Source organism: Kryptolebias marmoratus, linkage group LG18 (genome assembly GCF_001649575.2).
Source record: "Kryptolebias marmoratus isolate JLee-2015 linkage group LG18, ASM164957v2, whole genome shotgun sequence".
NCBI lineage: Eukaryota > Metazoa > Chordata > Actinopteri > Cyprinodontiformes > Rivulidae > Kryptolebias > Kryptolebias marmoratus.
The window spans coordinates 13,914,836-13,941,714 of NC_051447.1; the positions used below are offsets into that span (position 1 = coordinate 13,914,836).

The window sequence follows — 26,879 nt, forward strand, 5'->3', positions numbered from 1 at the left end:
TCTGCAACTGCAGTTCTTTTGTTATTGTTCTAGTTGAGTCTGGTGGCCTTTAATTTAAGTGGAGCAAGCAGAAAGAGGACAGGAAGCAGGAAAAAAAAGAAAGAAATCCTGGGAAAGGACCAGGTCTTGAACCTGAGTCAAGGACTTTCAATGTCTGCATATGTCAATTCAACTATTTGATGCCCCAGTTCTGATTATTCTCAGGAACTTTATGCATGACAGTGAACTTTTCTGGTATAAAGTTATACAAGAACCTGCATCTCTGTTAAAACCAACATGCATTTATTATGCTTATGAGCAAGTGTGCAAACTCTGTATTTCACCCAACACAGAACTCCCATTATAGCTTCCTTGAAGATAAACAGATTTTCTACTCCAACTATGCTTTAGTTCCCTGAAAAAAGAAATCTAGCACACAGAAAAGGTTTCATTTTACACTTTAAAGCTACCATCTCTAAGAACAGTGAATAGATAAATGGTAAACTTCACCACTAACAGTTTACCAGTACCTCAGTTCCACTATAACTCAGCTGCTCAGACTGTTCTCTTTTGATTGAAACAGCAAATTATAGCATACAGCAGCCACAGTGGGTCCAAAAACAGTCAGAACAAACATTAAACCAAAGAGAAACTCACCTATACAACACCCTGTAACCCACTTTGATGAATAAAATTTTGACAAAATGTCAGTTCAGTAGGAGGTCCTAAAGCTTGGCTCAGGACAGATTGTGTTCAGTCTACCAAATGTTATGTGAATAAAAGGGGTTCAGAGGAAAAAACATTTTCAATGCACATTAAGGGAGTTCAGACATATATTTAGTGCTATCCAATTGCAACCGGATGGCTAAAAATCATTTTAATTGACAGTTTTTTAACGACCTCAGTCTCAAAAACAGAATGGTAATGTCACTGCATTTCATCAAAAGTAAAGCTCCTTTGTGGTTAGCTTTAGCTAAACAAAAACTTGGTATTGAGCAAAGAAAGCAGTTCCTACCAGTTTCTCTGGAAATCTGGATGAAGGCCTCAACACCACTCTCGCCGTAGTTGCCCTCTGAGGCCAGCGTGGACACGTAGTTCCATCCCATTGCTGTGACTATGTCCATCATGGCCTGGGCCTGGTAGGAGTCCGGCGGCACCACACGGGAGAAAAAGTCGTAGCGACTGTTGTCACTCAGCTCAGGTGCTGTGGAAGCATAGCTGATCTGGGGGATCTGAAAAACAAAAGTTATAGCTCTTTTTTAAAAGTTTATAAAAAAAGGATAAATGATGAATAATTAGCGAATTAAATGTAGAATAAAGACATGACAAAAAGGTAAGCTGTGAATGCAAAGCTCTTTTTTAACAATGGTGTCAAGAATGACAGATTAGGGGGAGTGAAGATCTGAAGCTGCAAGAGGCACATAAAAAACAGCAGGACAGATTGACGGAAAAAAAAAAAAAAGCACAAAAAGCCAGATACGAGGTTGACAGAATGACAGAAGACACACACAAACACACGTGTCTCTGCTGATAGGTAACGTAACAGGCCGAAGGTGTTCAATGGCTGACTGGTAGATTGATTTTTCCCCTGACAGAAGGGGACAGCAAAGAAGGGAGGGGGCTTTGTACCTGTCAACATTCACAAAAACACACACACACAGAGACACTGGATACTTTGGCATTCCATAGGAAAAGGACTCATCTGCCAATCTTGACTAAAGCATCAAGAGCATCAGCTGTCTTCTACACATCCACACACTAATATACAATGAACCACAACTGCTGAAGAAAACCTAACCAACAGGCAATAAGTGTGTGTGCGTGGGTGTGTGTGTGTTTGTGTAGGTGACTGGAATGTCTCTAAAGCTAATCACTCACTGTCTTTATTCCTTTCGGGTATCGTCTGAAATCTCTCCCATCTTGAATCTACACTTGTCCTTTGCCATTTCAAAAGGTTAGGGATCAATTTTGCCAGATTTTTGACACTTCTGAAAGGTTGCTGTAAGCAGACATAAATGGTGGTATCAAGACCAAAACATTTGTCTGTTTCAGACGTGACAAATAACTGAAAGTACAACTTTACTGGAGCATTACGCAGTCACATTAATTCAGAGAAAACCAAGAAGATAATACTTTAGAAGGCACAGCAATGAGAAATGAAGGCACTTTAGAAGACATCTAATGAAACTAATAAAAATGCTATTAAATGCTCAGTATTTCCTTTTTAGGTCAAATTATGTAAATAAAGTTATCTTGTGCGATATTGTGGGATGTCACAAGATGTGATAGCACTCAAGGTATGTGTTGTTAATCAGCTGCTATTACACCAAATTTAAGTGCAGTATCTGTAAAACTGTAAAACATTTTTGTGCCAGCTAATGTTTAGTTGTGGCAACCATCTTGAATGTGGTTGTAGACATTCTTCCAATGATAACTTTGAGAGTTTCATTCAAATCTGTCCACTGGTTCATTAAATATTTTGTTAACACTACAGATAAAGGAACGCACAGACACAGGCAAAAACATTGTCTCTCGTTGTATTTTTATAGAAGGACAACAGTTTAAGCATAGGTTTGACATAATTTTACACTTTTACCACCATCTTACCATTTATTTACAAATAATTATAAAGTCTGCTACATTTATAAAGCTCTACATTTGTGAAGAAATGTGAATAACCAAAACTGATTAATGTTACATATTTAAAATTAATGTATTACTTTAAAACAACAATTTTGATCAACGTTGAGCAGTCTAAGGTATTATATAAATTATGCTATGCCATTAAATTAGATGAATTACCTGTGCATTTTGATAAAGGTGAAAATTCAACTTTAAAGGAATAGTTCAGACTTTTTGAAGTGGTGTTTTGTGGACTTATTAGTAATCACTAACTTACCTACAGAAGAAAATTACTTAGCAAGAATAATAAGGCAAGTGGCTCTTACAAGAAGTCTATGGTAGCTGGGTCTGTATAGACTGACATGGCTCACATATTCCATATTTATTTCCTGTACCTGCATCTTTATTACACAACCTTTGGAAATCACATACAGATAAAAGAGGAGACTCACATCTTTCATTGCTGTAAAATATTAGAAAACCTTGACATAAGAATGACAAGTACAGGGACTTGGCAGCTACAACTCAAACACACACTCCTGCAGTCACTGTTGCCATGACAGCAATGTCACCAATAGTTTAAAAAAACTGCAATAAAAGCACATACATCTGGGGACAGGGTTGATGTAGACAACTTTCAGCTGTGTCATAATTCAAAGCATTACAAAACATAGGATGCATCTAAACTTACTGTTCTCTAACTCAGGGTTCTGTCGTCTTATTGTATAAAAGTGATAAATATAAAACACTAAATCAAGATCAAAATTATCTTGTGTTTTCCTGTTAAATTACTCCTCACTGCCTTCAGTGAACTCAGGAGTTCACGTGTGGGACATTTGAGAGCTGTTATTAGACTCGTCTACCAGGGGACCACAATTGGAAACTTTCATAAAGTCCAGGATGTGAATGTATAATTCATGGAGCGCAGAGATAAACAAATCAAAGGCAGGCCAGCAGATAGAAACAACCAGGGAAACAAATCATGTGCATGTGGCTCTGCACTGTGTGTGCCTTTGTTTGTGTGCGTCTCGGCTTATTCACTTGTTTTGCTTTTACTCTGTGTACATTTAAATATGTGAATATCCATTTCAAAGAGGACTGAATGCACTTCTGCAGGAATATGAGCTATTTGTCTGTTTACAACAGCTACAGGAAAGAAACCGAGTGACCTGGGCAAACCTGATACTTTGATCTTTTGTTATTTCGCTCCTCAGCTGGAAAACAGGCCGACACAGATGCAAACACACCTTTGTATACACTGCATTGTCATCTTCTTGTCATATTTCCCAAAATATTACTGAATAAGAGGCAGAAAAAAAACCCTAAAGTGGCGAGAGAGAGAGAGAGACTGAGCCAAATACAGATTCAGTTATATCCACTGCTGTTTGTCGCAAGCTTAGACCCAATACTGTCTTCCACATCAGCACCTGTTTTTTCTTTTAAAAAAAAACAAACCCATCTCTGCATACATTAATATAGTCCCTCATGTACTGGTCAACAATAAATACAAACTGTGTACATAAGCATAAGAACCTACTTAGGCTGAGCACATCTAATGTCACATAACATTTGAGCAGTTCTAAATCATTCATGTGCTGCAAGGTTTTTCAAAGCAAGTGGAGCTGGAGGTGGAAAATTAACGACTTGGTTCCCCCACATGGCCGAGGAGGAAGATTATTCCTCCAATCCCTTTAATTCTATTTGCTCTAATGAATATGTGTGAGAGGATGTGAGAGGGGGAATCATGAGCATTAAAATGGAGCAGGCTGATGTGTTGTTTTAATTAACACCTTCTTACTCTCACATGCTTATCAGTAGGGTAATGCATTGTTTTTGTGTCTCGATACACAATTGTCAGTAATTATGTCATTGAACTGATTCCTAATTATTACTCATTGAAATCCTCACTCATGCCACTGGCACTCTCATTAGGGGGTCAGTTCGACAACTGGATCCAAGCTAAATATTAGTAGCAATTGTTGAAGAGATTACAATCTATTTAGGCAGACAAACTCATGTTTCCATTTGAATAAATTCTATTGAGTTTAATAAGGCACTAAACTAATACAATACGAAATGTCTTAGCAGTTACTGGATGGAGGCTTTTGGTTCGGACAATGAAACAATTAAGTGTGGGGGTTATAATCTTCTTTTTGATGCTTCACAATGCAGGCATGAGCAATTCTGAATAGATTTTTTACCATGTCAAAAATTGATTACCATTTAATGTTAATAACATCTTGTTGAGAAACGATAAATATCTGAAATGTGGAAGTGCAGCACCCTGGCCATTTATGACTTGGACACACAACAGAGACAACACACAAGCAGCACCTTCTGTATTGAAAGCCAATAGTAGCTTTTAATACAGTAGCTCTGCTACTTACTGATTTGAATGGAACCTTCAGAAAGTAATCACTAGATGTACATCTACAACTGATTACCTTTATGAGTCAACAACATTCAAGTGGGCCATCCCAGCTAAGGAACCCTATCAAACATAAAAGTGGATTTAACTCAATTTTACAGATACTGAACTAAAATTTGGTTTGGTAGTAGGTGACAGTCACATAACAGACTGATTGCTAATACATCTTGTGGGATAGCACAATATCACATAAGATTGTGCATAACATCATTCACAATGTTTGATCAAAACAGCTACAACTCTATCCCCTCTCACAGGATGCTCTTAGTCTAGAAACCTAGTATGAAAGGCAGTGGGCGATATGCACTCAGTTGCATGTAAAACTAAAAGAAATATGCTAACAGATGTATTTGAACATCAATCAAAACAAACTGATGTACACGTTTGAACTGTTTGAAAATCTTCAAGCTTGTACACTGCATAAAGCTTAGTTTTAATGAAGATGTGAACCCGGAAATGAAACTTTTATTATTTAATTAATTTATTTTATTTTTTTAATTTGAACAACTACATACTGGAGTGGTTGAATTTGAGGTTTGGTAGGTTCAGAGACTTAAATGTTTTGATCTTTTGTTGGGATAATGATGCAACGTTATCATCAAAAGCTATAATATTTAGTTCTCGATCAAAACTAAAGAAAGAAAATTAAAATAATTATAATATAACCCTATGCTGATCCTACTTCCATAACAGCAGTTTTAATTTAGACAAGAATTAATGCAACAACAAAAATAAATAAATAAAACTATTTTGAGATTGAGAGTTCCACCTGTATAAGTTTGAACATTTTCTTTCATTTTTCATGTTTCATTATTTATAGTTGTTCTTAAAGATTTACAGGTTATCAAAATGTTACTGTGCATAAAAAGTTAAAGACCTGCAGTGCAATATAGCTCACCTCAATCACTTTTCTTATAATCAACTGCATTTGTTCACTAAAATTCATTACAAGCCTAAAGACTTCCATAAAACTAAAAGAAACTAATCAATTTCATGGAGTTTCTCTGCCACTAAAAAGCCATTTGATCAATCTTTGTTTTCTATTACATTAATTGATTACAGTGGTTGGAACAAACTTCCCTGATCTGTAAAACTAATAAGTTCATGATGAATTCATAAACTGTATTCCAGGCTAAATAAAAACTACTCAAAGAGCACAAGCTCATATTTTTTCCCTTGTGAAAACAATCAATACAAACAAGAATGCTGACATTTTGTTGGGAGGTAAAAACTTCAAAAGTTTTTTTCTTTAAGAATACCTTTAATAACCAATCATGGTTTTTGATAGTATCTTGTGAGAAAAAACTTCAAAAGTGAAACCAATGTAATCCAATAAGTCCTGCCACAAAAGACCATCAGGTCTGCCCCTTTGTTCCTTAATAGCTTCGGCAATCGAGGGGAACGGTTTCATCCCCCACTACGGATCTGCCTGAATCCCACAAAGAGAGCTGAACACATAACTAACAGACAGATTTGGACCCTAACAGACCTGGAGATCCAGATCAGTGACTTTTTGTGCAAGTCTTTTCACCTGAAGACCAAGTTTGAGATACTTCACTTCAAACATTCTTGTCTTCACAAAGCAATCAAGAAAACAAAAATACTGCTGAACAGCTCTACTAATTTTTTTTCTTGAGCATTTCTGGAAGGTCAGAATCTCCAATTAAAGCACATGCCTAAACATCTTTTAAAATATCATTAGGAGTGATAGTCCAAAGTTTATTGTAAGAAGATTTTGTATGCCTTTTATCATGTAAAGACTGAAAAAGGCGTGATTATGACCTAAAGTGGCCCGCATGTGTGTTTGTGTGTGTATTTGGCTGTAATGGAGCTGTCGGTGGTCAGAGACTGAGCATTAGCTTGATAGATGGCAGTGGTGTGAGGCTAATTAACCCCGGTGCTATACACACACAGATCGCCTCAGTATCTTACACACACACACACACATTGAGAGAGAAAAGTTGTATAAGCACAGTTACACTGACATGATCATTGTGGCAGGACTCATGTTGGTGAGAATCACACACGGATATTTCACTTTTCGGTTTCAAGTCTGCCCAACATTTTTTCATGTAGCAAAACTGTTACAGGCATAATCTAGTCATTTCTGAAGTGATGTTTATGTTAATTATCAATAATTACATCAGTCACAGAACACTTATAGCAATAGTAAAGCCTGTGCGGAGAGACAGCCAGACAGAAAGGGGGTGGGGNCGCCGTGCTACACTCTGGTGATGGTGATCTCAGCATGATGAGAGGTGTTGGGTTTGTATCAGACACGGTTTTGTCCTAAGGGGTCAAAAAGTTCAGTTTTAGTCCAGGCTAATGGCAAACAAGCCCATTGGGGTTTTTTTGTTTTGTTTTGTTTTTAGGCATACCAGCTCTTCCTAAAGAAAAAATAAATAAAATAAAAACGTTTTAAAAAAACAATAAATACTGGTTTAAACACTACATTACTAAATCTCTACACTTTTCCCTGACAGTTTTAGTTTGTTGCCAATCTCTCAACTTGACATCTGTGATACAATGCAAATGTATAGTATGCGTGCTGAGCAAAGACCGCTACACAAACATTCGCACAGTAATACAAAAGTTCAGTTGAGAAAATTTTGACAAACTAGCCAGCTGTATGTTTAAATTGTAAGGGTTTATTATTAACCCATATTGTGTTCCTTCACACCATTATGTCTTTTATGAGAAAGAGCAGTTTTACAAGTCTGAAAAATTATAAACATTGTGCCCTCATTTGACTAGCCATTAGCCAGACTATCCCTTTAAGCAATCATATTTTTCTAGACTGAGAAATAAGAAACTGGTGCATAGAAATCCATACATAGAAGACATATAGGTTTGAAGAATTGTTAGCTTACTCAAAATGTAACTCAACACTTTGGTAGCCAGCCTTGGCTTCTATTTAATGAGGACAGGGCTGCCACCGGGAGACTTTACAGGGCTAATTTACCTAAATGAAGAGAGCAGGGGCTGAGACTTGGGCATCTCTTGCACCTATTAACCCTGATGTCTCTGAGGCTATTCATCTCATCTTTTTCCCCCTCACATATTGTTTTTTTTTTTTTTTTTTTGGTCTTCATATAACTCTATAAACCGCAGCTTCATCAGTTTTAGAGTTTCGGTGTAAAGGTGGCAAGGTGGAAAAACAAAAAACTCAATGTTTGAAGCTGGGCCATTTATAAAATAGAGATTTAGAAAACTAGAGTTGGGTACAATATATTCACTTGGCAAAAAAGCTGGAAAAAAGTGCAAGCATTGCAAAATATTTTCAATGACACTAGCATTCCTGAAGGAAAGCATGTTGCCATGACACACCAAGGCTAACAACAAAGATCTCAAACGATCTTTTAGCACTCACTGTGTATTAGTGATGACTTTCAGGTACTATCATACCAAATCTTAGTTCAAAGCCTGCAAAATTGATTGGGATATAGCCATTTTTGTGTTTATGAAGTTTGATTAGCTGTGATGGCCATTTTGAATTGGGATGAAACCTGAGTTGTAGACATGTGATCACTTTCTGAGTGGTTCATTAAAATTTGTGTATTGGTTTATGATATATTTTACTGAAACACACACACACTGTGATAATACAATATCTCCTACCTTTTATGTCAACTTCTGACAAATGTACAATCCTTTTTTTGGTGTGTTGACTGATATTTTGTCACATTTTGCATAGTCAAGTTTTTTAAGAAATCATCTTGTCAGTAATAAATCAAATTTAAAAATTGCCTTTCAAACTAATATTCTTTAAAGAAATAACTTTTTACCTCCTTTTGTGTACACATTTTGACAAGAAAGGGCCTTGCAATCCTTGAAGGAATGCAGATCGCCTGCCACCTTTTATGTCAGAGTTTTAAACTAAGATCTTTTGTTGAGAAATGACAGAGTTGTAGCTATTTTGGTCGAACTTTGAAAAAAACCTTATGTTCAGTCTCATGCAATATCACAAGATGTCACTTATGTTGTGTGAATGACTCAGCTACTACAACATCAGATCTTTGCACAATATCTATAAAGGTAACTGACTTATAGCTATTTTTGTTTTTTTTTTAATGTCAGTTCACTTTGGCAGCCATCTTGAATGAGGTTGACTCCAAAAGTTAATCAGTTTTAGAGGTGCACATAGTAATTGCTTTCTGCATTTTTTTTGTTTGTTTGTTGCATTTGTTTTAATTCAATTAGTGGTTAATGAAATGTTTTGGTAACAGACACTCACACACAGACATGGACAAAAAACATTGTCCGCCTTTGCCATTTGGTAACGGGTTATACGAATTTGATTTTAACTAGGAAAAGAATGAAGAAAGTCTTATTGTATGAATCAAAACCTTGCAGTCATTGCTGAAAACACAAAGCTGGTGAGATTTAATGGTTAAAAATGAATACAAATCACCTCTTTCCATCTCAGCTCAAACCACTCTCTCTGTGGCCAAGATGCTACCTAAACTGATAATGATGTTCCCTTTACAGTCTTGGGTTTGTGCTTCCCACATTGCAGCAAACTCAGAATAGAAAAGCTGCATTTTTTGCTGACAAGCACGTATGAAAAGATTTTTAAAATGTGACTAAACTAGCAAGGAAGTTTAAAAAGTAAAAATAAAAACTTTGAAGGACCAAAAGGACTGCAACAGAAAAGACAGCTGAAATGAGTGCCAATGAGCATCAAGCTGGGGAAAAGAAATGATGACTAATGTCCTACTGCAGCAAGAGAGAGGGGAAAAAGTAGTGACTGAAAAAACACAATAAGTGGGACAGATGAGAGAGAAATAATGAGGGTGTGTTTAGCAGAAGCATAAGGACTAAAGAGGAGGCAGGGGAAACAAAGGGAATAAAAGAGGACTGATGAGAGGGAAACGATGGGACGACAGATGCTACAGAGAAACAGAAGGGGAGGCAGAGGAGATAAAGACAAAGAAGCTGAATGAGAGGAAACTGAGATAATTGGTGCAAAACAATAAACAGAGGAAGGGGGTAAAGCAATGCATAATCCAAGAAAAAAATGAGTAAAGCAGGAAGTAAATGAAATAAAAAGGGTTTTAAATGCTAAGACGTTAAAAAAAAGAGAACTGATGGTGATAGAAGATGAAAAATAAAGAAGGGAAAAGGGGACCATCTTCCTGCATGCCAATAAGCAGAAGTGAAAGTTGAGCTTGATTTTTTTTAAAAGAAAAACCAGAGAAAAGAGAAGAGTTACAAAGAATATGGCAAAAAATGTGAACTGGAAAAAGGGTCAGTTTAAAATGTCTTCCCGTGGTTTATTTAACCTCTCCATTCCTTTTTCCATTTCTTTTTTTCATACTTGGAGGGGGGAGGGGGAGACCGGGAATGCCATATGTTAGCTTGATTGTGTAATTAAGGAATAGATCCATGTACAGTCTGAAGTGATAAAGTCTGAAAGGCTTAAAACTGATAATGAAGAACTGAGCTTTCTCAGCCAATTTTATCTGGGAGACTCGCGTACAAGCGACGGAGTGAATTAATGGCCTGGCGAGCCATTAATTCCCAGGAGCTCTTCAGTGGCAGACTGTAGCAGAGAAGGTCTGATGGTGATAATGCCTCACCACTGAAGCCATGAAACTCGCCCAGTGAGAACGTTTTACCCCGGTCTGCTCTGTCTCAGAAAACAAACCACATGCTTCAAATGTTCAGACTAATAAATGGTCAGTATGAGCTAATTTCAATCTAAAATAATGCAACAAACTGATCATAGGATGTCCACAAATAAATAAATGGCCTACCATTCCTAAAAGGAAATCATATCAACTGTCGCCTTTTATCCCAGAGTTTTAGACTAAGATCACCTTCTGTTGAGAAATGACAGTTGTAGCTGTTATAGTATGTGTTGGGAATGACTCTCAGCTACAGCCACATCAAATGTTTGCTCAATGTTTGTTAAATTGACTGAGTTCTAGTCATTTTGTGTTTGCTTATGTCAAGTAGCTGTGGCAGCCATCTTGACTTGGATCAACTTCAACAGTTGATCAATTATAGATGTGCATCCAAAAATGACTTTTTCCAAGTTTCATTAGGATATGTTCAAGGGTTCATGAAATATTTTTGTCAACAGACAGGTGTATGCTCACATGCACACACTCAGACAAAAACATTATTCCTGCATCTGTTGGTGGCAGGCAGTAATATATTTCTGATATCTACACAGATCTTTAAAATCCAGATTATTATAATAAATGTCTGTAAAATCCCTTCAGATACAAAAGAGGTTTTTCTCAAACTTTTCCTAAACCTTTTTCTTTGGACTAAAACAATGTTCTTAACCTAAACTAACACACTACGTTGTCACTTTATATTAGCCTTTTAGATCAGCATGTAAAATACATGTTTTACTGTATTTATACAGCATGCTGAAGGTCATCTTCTACATTAATCTGTGATCCCTGCTGTCTTTGATGGAAAAAACAGAATTGCTCATCACCATAGTGAGAATAAGTTTGTATTTTAAAATTCAGAATGAATCTGAGTGTAAGCTCACAAACTCCTAAATGACTTAAAAACCTATAGATATTTCATATTTTTCCAATCATATTTTTCTCTGCAGCAGTGGTGGTCCAAATACGAAAAATGTTACAACCTAAATCTCTAATTTCATGTGAAACTTATGGATGCACACGTTGTCCAAACAGAGCTATAAGACAGAAATAAATAAATTAAATAAACATGTAATCAGCAGCCTCTTTGGTCACGCCAAATACTGCTTTTTCACATTTGCAAGCAATCACAGGTAAATTGTAAAAGCAACAATTAGGTTAATGTGTGAAAGTAGCAAGTGGAATCTGAAGGCATGAGAGTGACTTCTAATTAAGATGAGGGAAGGATGACTCTCTGTAATCACACTAGAGACAAGATGAAAGGCTTGGATTACAAGTCACTGGAACGAAGGTATTGACCGATTATAGATCCTGATTTAGGACAGCTTAAGCCAGTCAGCCTGACTTTAAATATCTGTTCATTTGCAGTGAGTTTGTTATTAAAGGGATAGTTCAAATCTTTCAAATAGGGATTATGAGCAAATCTCTTACCTGCTGTAGATATATTTTTGAATAGCTGCAACTAGGAGAAAAAAGGGCTTAATTGTGACTTGACTGATCAGATATGGGCTGGTCTGAGCAAAAAGAAATGTTGAAATCTTAAAACAGCTCCAATTTAACAAACTTGTGGTTTCAGCGGATGGCATTTTTTTTTACAGGTTTATTCTGCTATAAGTTTCATGTTATATTATTAATTTGGCAGAAAGATGATGTTCTTTCAATACGTATCTCAGTCTGCAGGAAGTGTCTCAGAGTTGTTAAATGTAGGGCCTGTTTAAATTAGCTGTTAGCTTGTTAACTTAGTCACAGTTTAACTATTTCTCCAAGTTGAGGTAATCCAAAGAGTCATCAACAACAGGTAAAATATTAATTGATAATAATATTTCACTAAACTCCACATCCAAAGATCTGAACTATTGCTTTAGATAAAAGTGCACTTAAGCTGGATATCCTTAAAACTCACTAACATCCTGTTCAGTGTCATCAAATGTGAAAAGAAACACGATGTATAAATACAACATGGAAAGTAAGACCAAAAACTACTTCCCCCACTGCAGGTCTTTACACTCAGAGTTGCCATAAATTAACCTCTGTTAGGAAGTTCTGTTCGACAGTCAGGAGTTGTAACACCAACCACATCACCTTAGTTAACAAATTTCAGGAGTAATAAACAACTTAGTGTCTGAGATTTACAGTAGAATCAGTGAGTCTGTACTTGCTGCTGGAGGAAGGTCAGAGTTAGACAGGTGACCAGTTCGGTTGTGGCTCCTAAATTATCACCTGCTGCTGAAGACAATAGGTATTATGCCAGTGTCTGTGTTCATTTGTGTGTACCTTTAGAAAAAAAATCTCTTAAGAATCACTGAATGGATTTTGATGAAACTTTCAGAAAACAATCTCTGGGTGAATATTTACAACTGATTCATTTTTGGAGTCGACCCGATTCAAGGTAGCGCCACAGCAAAGAGATCCAAGCAAACTCAAAAATGGCTATAAATCAGTCAACTTCATAAATATTAAGACAGAACCTGGTGTGATAGTAGCTCAGATTAACTTTAAACTAAACCCAATTCAAGATCGCCTCCACAGCCAACAGACCTTAGAAAACAAAAATTGATAGAATTCAGTCAGTTTCACAGACATTTATTTAATCACTGGCAGAGCAATGTCCCCAACACAGACTTGAAGCACAACATTTTGTGCAACATCTGTGTTTTAAACTTCATTAACTCTTGGAGTCAACTGTGTTTGTTTGCAAAATCCCTCAAACCACTGAACGGATTTCAAAGAAACTTTCAGAAAGCAATTACTGGCTGTACATCTACAACTGTTTAACATTTGGACTGAACCTATTCAAGGTGGCTACTACAGCCAATTGGCATTAGCATGCACAAAAATGGCTATAATTTTACAGATAAAGCTCAAATTTGATGTGGTAGCAGCTGAGAGTCATTCATAACACCAACATTAAGCACTAACACATTACACAAGATGTTGCAATAGCATGTGAGGTTGTGCATAACTTTATTATCAAGGTTTGACCAAAATAGCTGTAACTGTCATTAAAAAAAAAAAAAAAATTTAGTCTGAAACTTTGGCATGAAAGATGATGCAATATTCAGTCTTTCAAGGAATGCTAGGCCTTTAAAGGCAGTGAAGGGGGTCTTGGAACTTGGGCATGAACTGGCAGCTGTCAAAAATTTCATTAGGTAACGTCTGTGTTTGTGCACACAACTTTGAGCATGCCTCCTGCCAAAATCTGAGGCAGGGATTGTCAGAAAGTCCGAGGCCCGGCTGCTGAGGCTACAACCTTTAATATATTTATCAATACATCATCACTTTCTTTCTCAAACAAACATACATGAAGTTAAACACTTTTACAGCCTGGCACCACACATTCTGGAACCAACACAAACTGCCACGCTCAGAACAAATGCCCATCTGTTCTCACCTGACTCTGTGAATACAAATCAAGCGATGAGACACAACAAATACGCAAAATAACACCTTCCAGAAATACACATAAACAACCTGGTCGCCTGCGGAGAAAAATATGTCTCCATCTTATCTTTAACAATCACTGAACGTTTATCAGTGAGGGCACTTTGACAGACTGCTTAAAGCTGCACCAAGTGCACACTGCTGTCATATTCGTGACATGACAACACAGTGATAAACAGAAGCATCTCAAACCATTTTAATGACTCCAAAACCTCTCCAAACAGATTACACCACCGAGAAATGTTTGCAAAATATTTTCTAAGTGAGCTGCCAAACTTGCCAGGAAGGCATGACATGTAGTAGATTAAGTCAAGCAAACTGGCATCAAATGGAGAAACACATTTAGAGTGAGGATTAATGATATGACAGCTGAGAATCTGTTGCTACATTACAGTATGGAGTGAGCTATTTAAAACATATCCAATTATAATGATGGACTTGTTGAATTAGAGGAAATCTGTCATTGTGATTCCAGAACTGTTTTGATTAAGCTCCGCCTCCCTGCACCCAAACAATCTAATGCATGACTGGTTCCCACTACAGAATGGCTGATCTGTTGGCATCTCATTCTCAATCCTTTTCTCTCATGCCATTTCTTCAGCAAACACAGGCTAACTTTGCTCAATGTTGCTTCTCTCTCTGATTGTCCTGAATATCATGTTTGGCAAAGATATCAAGAATAGCACAGTGTTGGCCCTTTTTCATACTACTTTGGCCCCCACAAAGCTGCCAGAATCCTAAATTTATTTTGTCTGAATATAATGCCAATATGCAATACACATAGACACTTCTTCCATATTATGAGTGTCATATTAACTAGTAGAACTCTGCATTTGTCAAACAGACCATCTTTGGTGAACCTGACAGAGTGGTGGAGTGGGTAAACGTGTACACCTGTTAGTCAGACTCATCCATCTGACTTGTGCAAACTCAGAAAGGCTGCAGGATAGCCAGAAGACAACTTAGTCCATGAGCTATACCCCAAAATTTAGGTTTTCTGGTACCACCAGGGTGGACACTCACGTATTTTTCACTTAGAGGAATCTTTAAATTACAAAAAAGGTGATAAAATTGGGAGCCTTGCATGAGATGTGCGTTTTAAATTAATGCAATTCTTCAGACATTTAAATTCAGCATGCGTTTTAAGAAATGTGAACCAAATTTGGTTTGAAGGGTGCCAAATGATACAGAATGTGTACATAAGAAAAACACAGTATTTTTGCAATACACCATTTTGGTAATTAACAGTCAAATTTTGTCAAAAATACATTTTTCGTTGACTTTTAAATTTCACAAAATCAAATGTGATGATGTGACAATGTATTGCATTCAAGCATGGTGAAAAACCAGTTTTAAAAAAAGTTGTATTGGTTAGTTCACAATAAGCTTCAAGATCTCAAAGCCCCCAAAAAAGTCTAAAAGTAGATTTAGAAAATTGACTATTTCAAAGCAAATGGACTGAAAAGTATTTTTCAACCACTTTGCCAACAGTAACAAGTGTTTAATCAAAGTATTGCTGTGATTGAAGAACATAACGTGAAGAGACAATACAAGTCAAATCATGTCTCTTTTTCTGCAACTTTTTCAGAAGAATAGCAAGAACTGGGAGGTAAAGTACAGGGCTGTTTGCAATTTTCACCAAAGTCAGGTGGCCATCTGCCTCTTTTGTACTGAACAGAAGAGACCAGTGAGAGTTGCTTGGACATTAACAAAAGCTACTTCTTTTCTGAACCTAAAACTATGAGAGACTGAATGCTTGCGGTCCTTGATAAAATTGTGGTTGATGAAAAGGGTTTACAAATTATTGCCTGTGGCCCTCAAACCCTTAGTAATTGTTCTGGCATGTGACCCACTTATAACTGAAGTTGTGTAGTCCTGTTTAACAGGATCTCTAACAGATCCACCTAAATGCTACAGAAACTTTAAATGCGTTTATTTTACAATAATATTATACAGGTTCAAATGTCTTCAAATATTACTTATCATTTCAAAGCGATTTAGGACTTGTGAAAAACATAATAAATATCAGTCCTGCTGATTTCCACATCAACTGTTGTAGCATCAAAGCATTTGGGTCAGCACCACTGACTTTGAGTTGTCTTATTTTATCTGAAAATGCCTCAGTCTACTCTTACTCATATGTCCTAATGTTTCTGCATTTGAATAATGTATTCCTCCCCTGCTGCACCAATTCACCAACCTAAATCTAGGAGCAACACACACAAACAGCACCAGAATAATTGATGTGTGCCAGCCACCAGCACCTTCTTTACAATTTTGTGTTTCCTGCAGTTGCACAAAAGTGTCATCAAACACTGTGTCACTGTAAGTTTTGTGCAATGCAGGTGCAAGTATCAGCATTTAGTCTTGGATTCCCAGCATGAACCAGTAACTGCAAATGTCAACAATTCACCAAAACACACATGCAAAAATCAAACATTGGGCCCTTTCATTCTTTTTTACTTGACAAATACACAAAATAAAATACACAAACTAAAGTGGAGGAGTTATGAATAAGTTCCACAGAGGTATTCCCCTGCATCAAAGTCATTAGGCACATATTCCCACTGTTTAACTTGAAAATGAGCCTCATACATCATGCAAAACACTAGCAGACCTGCATAGAAAACACTTGCATTCTGTTTAATGAGAAACAACTTAGCAGCAAATTAAAGGCTAAAACACAAAGTCTTCAAACACAATTCGCACATGTATTTGTGAAATGGATGTTTGATGCTATAGGTTTTGAAAACAAAACTATAACAAATCTTGCAGGTGGTGGACAAAAAAAACAAACCTCAGAATGACTTGTGCCAGCAACTGTGATTGAAAGGGTTTTATTGGATTAATGTAGGAAGCGGGACTCATCATCAGGTTTTGCTTGTATGATTTGTAATGTCTGTTTTAAGCATTTAACCCCTCACAAGAGATCCATCCTTAGCCCAGCTGGTGACCAATTTTATCACAAGTTTAACAGCATCAGGAGATTTTATGATGAGCCGATAAGAGTCAGTTAAATCAATTAGGACCTGTGCTGATCCAACTACACCACTGGGTTTTCCAACACCAAAAATAACTCATTCATTTGGAGAAATACATATTGCCCGCTACCTTTTGTGCCAATGTTTTAAACTAAAATTGTATCTTGAAAAATTAGAGTTTTTGCCTTCTTGGTCTTGCTCTGTGCTCCAACCGCTGCCCCCGTCTTTCTGTGCAATGGGAGCAATGACCATCACCCATGTGGCTTTGTTTATAAATTATAGGCCGCTTACAAAAAAGCACAATGTGAATGCAAACCGCACCAAATGAAAAAAATAAAGTCCACTTTTGGTCTGTACCAAACAAGCGGACCAAAGGACTTTCCTGGTGTGAATACACCCTTTGATTCCACACAATCTGTCATCATTTGGAATGTGTTGAGAATGACTCTTAGCTACCACCCCACAAAATTTTAGCTCAATATCTGTAAAATGAGTGAGCTGTATGCTAAGATGCTGGATTGTATAATATAGACTATATGGGATGAATCATGTTTGTACTTCAGAAAAGTCAGATAGAGGTCCATTTTCTTTCTGTGACTGTATGAGTTATTTTTACCTTTTTTTAATGTGCAAATAAAAAGAAAATCATTACAAACAATTATGGTCTCACTGTTATTGAACTGAGATATAACAAAAAATTGAAATAAATGGTCTAATAAATTACCAAGTTCAATCAATAACTCTTCTATAGTTTTATCTTCTTTACAGAGTCAAAACAGATACAGTATGAGTTTTAACTGTGAAAGGTTGGGTTTCAATGTTACAGTTGGAGAAATGTGGTTCCAGCTCATAAAATCCATTACATTAGCAATTCTCATTATAGCTGACATAATCTGCAGTTTATTTCCACATAAAACCTGAGATCAGCTGTTTCTATAGTTGGTTAATCAGCAGCTACTGTAACTGGAGGCCCGGCAGGTGTGGGGACACATACAGATATAAAAAAGATGTACAGTCCGTGTTTCTTCGTCTTTTACCCACAAACAGTTCCAACAGAAAACTTTCAGAGGCACAGACATTTTTAACTTTATTCCATCTGACTCTTCTCACATTTTCTTCCACTGGCATATGAAATACAGTGTGCATGCTGAGTGCAGAATGACTTAAAATTTATTGAAAAATTAGTTGTTAACTGAATTTTTTATTAAAACAGAAGCTAAAAATCATAACCATAGCTAAACACTTATTTGCAACAATAAAAGCTACATTAGCAAAACTGTAGCTGAAAGCTAAAACTAGCATGAGAAGGGAAAAAAAGAGCAAGTATGCTAAAGTAGATTTCAGAGAAGTTTTTAGATTCTAACGACTTTATATGGTCTTCATGAGCAAAGTTAAATATTTCAAAGTATAAAAGTAAATACTCAAAGTTACAGCACATCATACCCAATAGAGCTAAATGTTTTGATTTATGAATGGGCAAAACAGCACCAACTATGGGAAAATAGTTTGCAAAAAGCATATGGATGAAACTGTAAACAGGAAAATAGTGTAAATGCTGAACCATTGGCGTATTCGATTTTATCGCTTGAACACTTATCTTCAATAGGAACAAATTAAAATGGTTCAGATAGAAGAGTCCAAGCCTTTTGTTGCAACAAAGCATTGAACTAAAGAATTACATTATGAAAAGACGACTGGCTTCAGAAAAACTCTGAAAGTTCTTGACTAACCCAGCTAGGCTTTAAACTTAAACTCTGTAAACGCTAAAGAGACCTGAGAATGGCTGCCACAATGGTTCCCATCCAAACTCATTGAGCTTTAGAGCTTCTGCCAAGAACATTGGAAAAGACAAAGTTGTCCAGGGTTGGAGGAAGATTTGCTTAGCCACTGTGGAGAATTCTGTGCAGACTAATGAGAATATAAGTTTGTAAAAGTTGAAAAGGTCTTAAAAAAAAAACAACAACAACACTCTGAGCTGCACAAGTGCATAATCCTTGCCAAAAGTGAGTGGTTTATATTTCTTTTATAGTCCAAAAAAGCCCCTGGGTGTTTGTTGAGATGCTGATTAAACCGACACTAATTATGAGAATCTAACAGTCTGTTGCCATAGCAGTGCCGATGTCTTCAAAGAGGAGGAGAGAAGTAAGAAAATGCACAGTGACATTCAAACATTTGTTTGAAGCTTCAAACAGCAGCGGAGCAGATGGTGAGCCTTTGCACTCATCTATTTTTTTGTCCTACCAAGCATTACAAAACGGCCACTCGTGCAAGCACACCTACAGGTTAACATTGTTAGAAAAATCAATCAAAACTTCAAACTATTTATGCAGCACTTTTAAAACAACACAGGAATGAAAAGGGCTTTTCAGAGACACATTAAGGTCATTGAACCGTTAAAAAAGAAGATAAATTCTGTATTGAAAAAAAGTTCTCAGCCTACTTGTAAAAAAGTATCTTCACTCTCAGCTATCCTATGATAAGTCCAGGCCTCACCATATGTTTTAGTTTGCACTTTAGGGATAATTAGCAGCCTGGTTCCAGAAGACCTGAGAGTTCTGGAAGATTCATAGAGAAAGAGGAATTCTGAAGTACGATGGACTAAGACCACTGAAAGCTTAAAACTAGCCCTGAATGCAACAGGTAACCAGTACAGACTTTAAAATTGGTGTGATGTGTACTCTTTCTGGCTTTTGTTAAATACGTGTCTGAAATATGTTGTAGGTGTAAGTTTCCAACTGCCTTCTTGTACTAAATACCATTAAGAGTCCCTACAAAGCAGCTCTTAGTTTTGTTGACACAGATGTCAGTTTAAAGATGATTTACAGTCTAAGACAGAATTAAAACTTTAAAAAACATGTATGTACCTAGCTTCATTTGTGTTTTAAAAACACTTGGACATTAAATCGAATGTGAACTTTAAGTTGGTTAGTGTGCATAAAATGTATTTCACAAAGTTTTGAAAACAGAAATTCCAGAAGGTGCTTGCAATCAAACAAGAGAATATTAAATGAAAACGTGACTGTCCAAATTCATGTATGCACTTCTTGAATTTCCCATGAGATGCATGAGTCCTTCGCCCCAGTGTAATGTAATTTCAGTTGCAGAACTCCATTCAAATAAAGGGAGATTGTGTTCACAGACAGGTGCACATCTGACAAACAGCTACACCATTATAAAGTGATTTACTGCCTTATGAAGGACAAGGTTAAGACAGAGCAGCACAATATTTGAATGAACATTTGAACCTTGCCACCCCCTCCCTCTCCTTTATGAAAGATCTCCCAACACAACAAATTATTCCTGGAGGCTCACTGGGGAGAGAACAGGTAGGAGAGAGGGACCGACTCACTCTCCATTCCATATGGTCTCGAGGGAAGAGCTTTGGCTACATTTTTGGGGGCGATCGTCTCTCTCTCTCTTATGCACACACACCCACCCACACTCTTAGAGGAAGCAATTCTTAACGCCCCCTGTGTCTTAGTATCATCTTTAGACAACCCACTAAGAACTGCTTCTTATTCTTATGCAGACTACTTCAAAACGTTTCAGGTGATCAACTTCTTAGTCTCACTTTCATGTAACCCACCCCCTGAATGACAAAGACCACTCCTCTACTAAACTTTACCTGTGTTGTCAACATTGTTACATGACTCATCAGTTGTTGCATTTACCTGCACATAACCTCTCAGACACTGACTCAGTGAAAATGAATACTAATGGTTTCTCTTTTTGCATGTGTGTTTACATGGAGGATGTATTTAACTACGCAAGCATTCAAAAGGTTTTGACAATGTAATCAACTTTTGTGGGCTGACATGAATATTTAAAACACACTTTGTAGGAGTGTGTACACGTATGTGTACTCGGGAGTATTAGAATGCAGCCGGCAGCCTGCCATTATGTTGTTAATGTGTCCATCTGAGTAACAGGCGGCAGCGTGCACACGGACGTAATGCACTAATGCAGTGTTGGCTAATAGAAAGAGCTACTGCTGAAATCACACTCACTCGACAGCATATTAATACAATGAGACGGGTGAAAGGAGGGAGTGGGGAAGAAAAAGAAAGGGTGGATAGATGATATTAATATAACCGGTGGGTGGGAGTAAACTGGGACGAGAGTGGAGAGTGAGGAGGAGGGAACTGAATGAGAGATGTGGAATTGAAGAAAGAGCTTGAAGGATGACAAATCAGTGTAAAATATTTATATAAGAATGGAATAGAAGAAAAGGAAGCAATGAATGGAGGTAAAGAGGAAAATCAACTTCTGAATTTGATTCTAATGATATAATAAATTAGACATTTGGGGACTAACAAAGACATTTTTCAACTGGTAATGTGAACATTAACTCCGCTATATTTATGAAGCATACACTCACAGAAGCCAAATTTACTATTATAATGGCATATTTAATCTGGTGCGAGAAATATTAAGATTTAAAGATAATTAGCTCATTTATGGCAGATCTTTAGGATGGGGAAAGACAATTCAAAAACTCAAAGCCTTCAAAAAAAAAAAAAAATTATGCAAATGTTTGGCAACATTTTTACACTAAGCATCTAACACAACACTGATTGTAGAATGCAGACAAAATGTCTAAAAGAAAAAAAAGGTTGGCAGGCAGAAACTATGGATCTCCAAAATTGTAACATTTTAGGAAATAAAAACAAAGATGTCTGTAATAAGAAATAGGAAAACTTTGAGACTTTTAGTTGGATAAACATCCATAAAATTGCAGACAGATGTGATGACTGACCAATGGGGTTGATTTATGCAAAAACATGAAAATTGTGAAAAACAGAGGTATGGTTTTTATTTTTTGACAAAATGAAAATTAATAAAACTCCACACTTTCAGTCAGCCAGCAAGTAACCTGTTCTGTGCAGCTCAGAAATCTCTTTTGTCCATTTTTGCTTTTTTAAATTCACTTGTCTGTGAGAATTTTGGAAAGTCCAACCATTTAAAAAAAAAAAAAAAAGAATTTGCAACCCTTCCTTCAAGTCCTTTTTCTCACTCTGCTGATTCCTCTTCGGAAGTTCCGCTCGTCTCTCCTGCCTCATCTTCACCTTGCAGTTTCATTTCTTCCTCACTCCACTGTAAAACCCAAATGTTAGCAGAAGACAAATTTAACTTGTCGTTTTGGATTTGCTCGGCTGTGCGTTTCCGTTGCTCTGGTTTCCCTTCTATTCATAGATTTCCTCATCAGTTTTTCTCCTCTCTACACTTTTCATTTGTCTCATCTGACAGCAGTTGCTAAATGTCATGTGCTTGGTTAAGGTCAGCTCATTTGTGCTGCAACCAACAAGTGTTCAATTAATCATCACTGGCATTTTCATTTGCTGTACATGAATCCCACTTTTACCAATAATGAATACAATATCAGGCAGTGGTGACTCAGCAGATACTAAATAAGTTGATGCATTTGTGCTCTTGCTAATCTGAGACAGTGAGGAATGAGGGATTAGTATCAAATTTAAAATAATTTTTAAAATTCGATCAAATGCATTTTTGATGTATGCTCCTATCCAACTTTCACCACTTTTCATCTGTACTCCCTTGCTCCACAGCCTTCTCCCCACTTATTTCACACCTTTGCACAAACAGCCCTGTAGATGTCCTGTTGTAACTTTCCAAAAGCTTGAAACCCCACTGCCTGAAATAGGTGTCCATTCTGATGGCAAGTTTGAAGCTTTGAGAAGAAAAATAAATAAAACATTGTCCTACAACAAAAAGCAGCTAGGGTGGCAGATATATAATCAGCAGAAGTTAAGGCTCAGCAAGGGCTGCTCAATTACAGAATAATCACAATTATTGTAATACACAACAGTAGAAAAATAATTATTCATCGAGTTCAAAAACATTGAAATTATTGCACCAAAACAGTAAATTGCCTTGAATTTAAAATTTTCCTTAAAACACTCTTGTTGACCTTTCACTCAAAAAAAATATAGGCTACTGGATAAAATACTGAATGCAAATAAGTAAGCAGTATAGAGCACTCCCACTATTGTAAGGTTTTATGAAATCTGCTTCCCACTCATTTATCTTTAATAGGATGCAACAACTTTTTTTTCCTCACTTTAAAATAATAGGCGTTTTATGTAGTGAATCAAAATTACAATAATTAAATGGGAAAATATCAAAATTAAATGGGGAAAAAATGAACAATGTCATGAATAGCCAAATTTCAACAAAAAGACAGCAAGAAGTGTTTCAGTTCAACAGAACATTCAAGGATCTGAATGTTAACGATGATAATGATAATGGAGACGATCTGCTGCAGCTTCTACTATTTGTTTGGTTGACAACTTTTTTTGCCCTATGATTTAGCTGGACACATCCAGATGAATCAACACAAAGTTAATAGACTTTAACTGAGGCAGTAATCATGTTTTGGAATATTTTCACCTAAATGGATAGTTTTATTCTTTTCATAGCAGACTATCTGATTCCACAGTTGTTTTTCCTGTCCCGACTATTCAAGTCGTCACATGCCATGTTGTGCGTTCCCAGTCATTTATGTACTGACAGAACTTTCAAGAAAGTTGTTCTTTTAAATCACACACATTGTTTAGACATTTTTGTTGTAAACTTTGTGCTTGGAGTTAAATATTATTTCTGAATGCAGAGGAGCTCTGTCTGCCCCTCAGCAGCAGAGGAAGAGTTACAGCTCATTTAGGAAGCAAAACAAGAAGAGGGCAAACTCCTAAAGCAGAATATGGCAAATAAATAGGAATAATTTCTTGTCAAATAAACTGTTTTTTTGGTTTGTTTGAAGCGAGGATACAAATCAAAGCTATAAGTTTGATTTAATGCACAGCTGATATTTATGAACAAAAACTTATTCACATAATTTATATTATCTATCTTGATGCCACACTGCTTTTTTCTCCCTTTACATCTTGAAAAAGTGATGCTAAGGCATGACTAAGATTTTGCTTCAAATAGTTCCCCTCAGGTACCCCACCCCATTTGCCCCATATTCTCTGCGTCATTCTCACCAATTCTCACCTTTCATTCCCATCTCCCATGCTGTTTCACATATTTTTATTGCTCTTCTCCATGTTGCTTGGTGCCATTCTGCATCACTCTGCTTTAATAGCCAATATTTTTGACAATGGAGCCAACTTAGTTTAGTTAAATGTCTCTAGAAGTTGAGTGAACTTGTGCTAATCCTCCACTCTCAGTCAATCACACTTGTGCTTTCACACTTATCACACTCATCTTGATGAGCAGCCTGCCTTGAAGTGACAGCAGTCCAACAATGAAGTAATTGCCTTGAGAAGCAGATTGTGACAGCCAACATGTCTGTCACAATCTGCTTAAGTGAGGCAGGATGTTCATTGTTGAGCACTTGTGTTTCAGCTGTTTTTTTATGCAGTATTCCTTTTAAGCTATTGTTAGAGGGGTTCCATTTATTTGTTTTAGTAGGATTTTTTAAATGTAAAAGTCTTGTATACTTCTGGGTTTTTTTTCTTTTTTTTTTAAACAAGATCTTAAAAATATGTAAAATGTGTCAACATTAAACTTTGTTTCTGTTAAAAATAGTCTGTCACTGGGCTACGACTTCTGGCAACTAGTTGGCAAACAATATCTGGAAGAAGTCTCCAGAAATATCTTGCAACGTTCAGAGGGCTTCTCAATTTCCTCGTTTGAGATACACATGCTCGCAGTCTTGCTGCTAGAGTTCTGAACTTGTTCAAAAATATTTGTGCGCCAGATTTCCCCTCAAAATAGTCTCATCGCAGGCATCTCCACCCTTCTCAAGAGCACAAGCTATTTTGAGACCTGCATGGGAGCTCTCCTCTGACAGAATACACGTCCAGAGCTAAAAACCACACCAATGATTAATTTTTTTTTTTTTAAACTGTTCCAAGATTGTTTATCTTCATTTCAAAAGTGTACTGAAGTAAATAAAATCATACAAATATAAATTGTCATATTTAAAGGGTGGCTGTGCAAAATGCAGCTATACAGCTTGGTCACAATACAGAATTCAGTAAAACAAACTGAAAAATCAACTTATTTTTTCGCAATACTGAGTTAAGTTTGAGTTGCCAACTACTCTCCAACAACTGCACTGCAAGTGTCAGACTAGCTTGAAACAAAAACGTTGTGAAAAAAAACTAGCAAAGTTTTCCCTAAGAATTGCACTGAACAGCACATTTACAGACTCCCAGTGACAATTTGTCCAAAATTTGCCAGGACTTTGCATACCTAGTTAATAAATAAACAAACATACACTTGGAGCAATTTTGAACACACTAAATTGAGTAGGGATCGAGACAGGTTCCATACAGCAGCAACAACTCAAACTACTTTGACAGAACATTTGTCTTGCAAATTTTCTAATATGTTCAAAATTACAGCCACACATAAGTGAGTCTCTTTATGACATAAAAAGAAATTCAAAATCCCCACAAACATTTTGAGACATTTTTAGAAACTAGCTCACGAGTCCTTAAAAAATCCCAGCATTGACATCAAACTGTTAAACAAGTGAAGTAAAGACTACCTTTTCCATGCACTGGAGCACTAAGAAAATGGAGAGGGAACGGTTCCTTGAGTTACTTATGTGCTCTGTCTGAAAATAATGTGAATATGTGATAACAATGAATTAACTGGGTTTTTTTTGTGGAAATTCATACTGATACTTAAAGCCGATATAATTAAATTATAGGAAATATTTTTTCTAACATTAACTTCTTAGTACAGGCCAGGATCTATAAAAACAATTGCGACATCAGTTCACTTTTAATGAAGTTTGTCTTCAGAGCTGCAATGTTTGGAGGAAGAGAATAAAAAGGATTGCACCAAATGGTGAACAGATCACTTACACAGAACAGCTGAGAGGAATTTTAGGTGCTAGGATAGAATTTTCCTGAGCTCAGCAAAAGCATGTTAAAAATTTTCATCTCAGTCAACATCAGTCAAAAAGTGTTTCTTTTTACTGTTAAATTCAAGTCCCTGTCGTGTGTTTATCATCAACATACAAAACTTGAACAAAAAACATGTCAAAGAAAACAATGATCACCCCCTAAAATGTCCCATAATACCATTCTCCTTGTCATTCATCTCTCCTTTCTCAAGTTGCTCGAGGACTGATGACTTCAGATTTTTTTTTCCCCATTTCTGTCTAGATGTCTCGGTCCATCTGTCAGTCTCTTTCTAAGAGCAACGTAATACAACTTCCACCATAGAACAGAGCACTTTTTTCTAAACGACTATGGGTTTAGTCTGTCAGGCTGTCTTTGTCTCTGTGGAAGGCAAAAAAACAAGATCCTCCCAGGACATGGAAAAAAAAAAGAAAAAAAAGAAACTGTCTGCCTTCTTTGGTCCCTGCTCAACAGTCACTTGAATGACAAAAGTAACGGTTTTCAGTGTGACAATCCCTTGCTCAGGGAAACTCAAAATGCTATTTGTCAACATGACAGATGAACGGTATAGGCTGCACTGTCACATACTTCCTCACGTAATTGAATCATCATCAGCATGTGCAGTATTAATTTAGAAAAAGCAGCTGCCTAACCGAGCACACAAGCCACCAAATAGCAACCTCAGGAAATAAACTGTGCAGCCTGACAGTGATTGGAAGGTGTTATGAGGCTACTGGTCATGGGCTTCAGCAGCCCTGCAGGTAGTCAATCATGTGGATGGATTAGAAACAGCTGGCTTTATTACACAAGTGCTGTCAAACTTTCTGGAGTGCTCTCTTTTTGATATATTTTCCCAAATAAAGTGTTTCTGCTAAAACATGGTCGCTGTAGAAGCAAATCAAACTGTTTGGTTTGCCCTTAAATGTAA

The 26,879-nt window shown here is 36.7% G+C and overlaps 1 protein-coding gene across 5 annotated transcripts in view; it reads right to left on the bottom strand.

Annotated features, from left to right (window-relative positions):
• The window catches only part of grm8a (glutamate receptor, metabotropic 8a), a 254,348-nt gene that overhangs the window by 141,278 nt on the left and 86,191 nt on the right, over nucleotides 1-26,879 (bottom strand). For all 5 annotated transcript variants that reach the window (XM_017414877.3, XM_017414878.3, XM_017414879.3 and 2 more), the window contains one exon: nucleotides 995-1,211. In XM_017414877.3, the coding sequence (XP_017270366.1) occupies nucleotides 995-1,211 (217 nt within the window). The remainder of the gene's footprint in view (nucleotides 1-994; nucleotides 1,212-26,879) is intronic.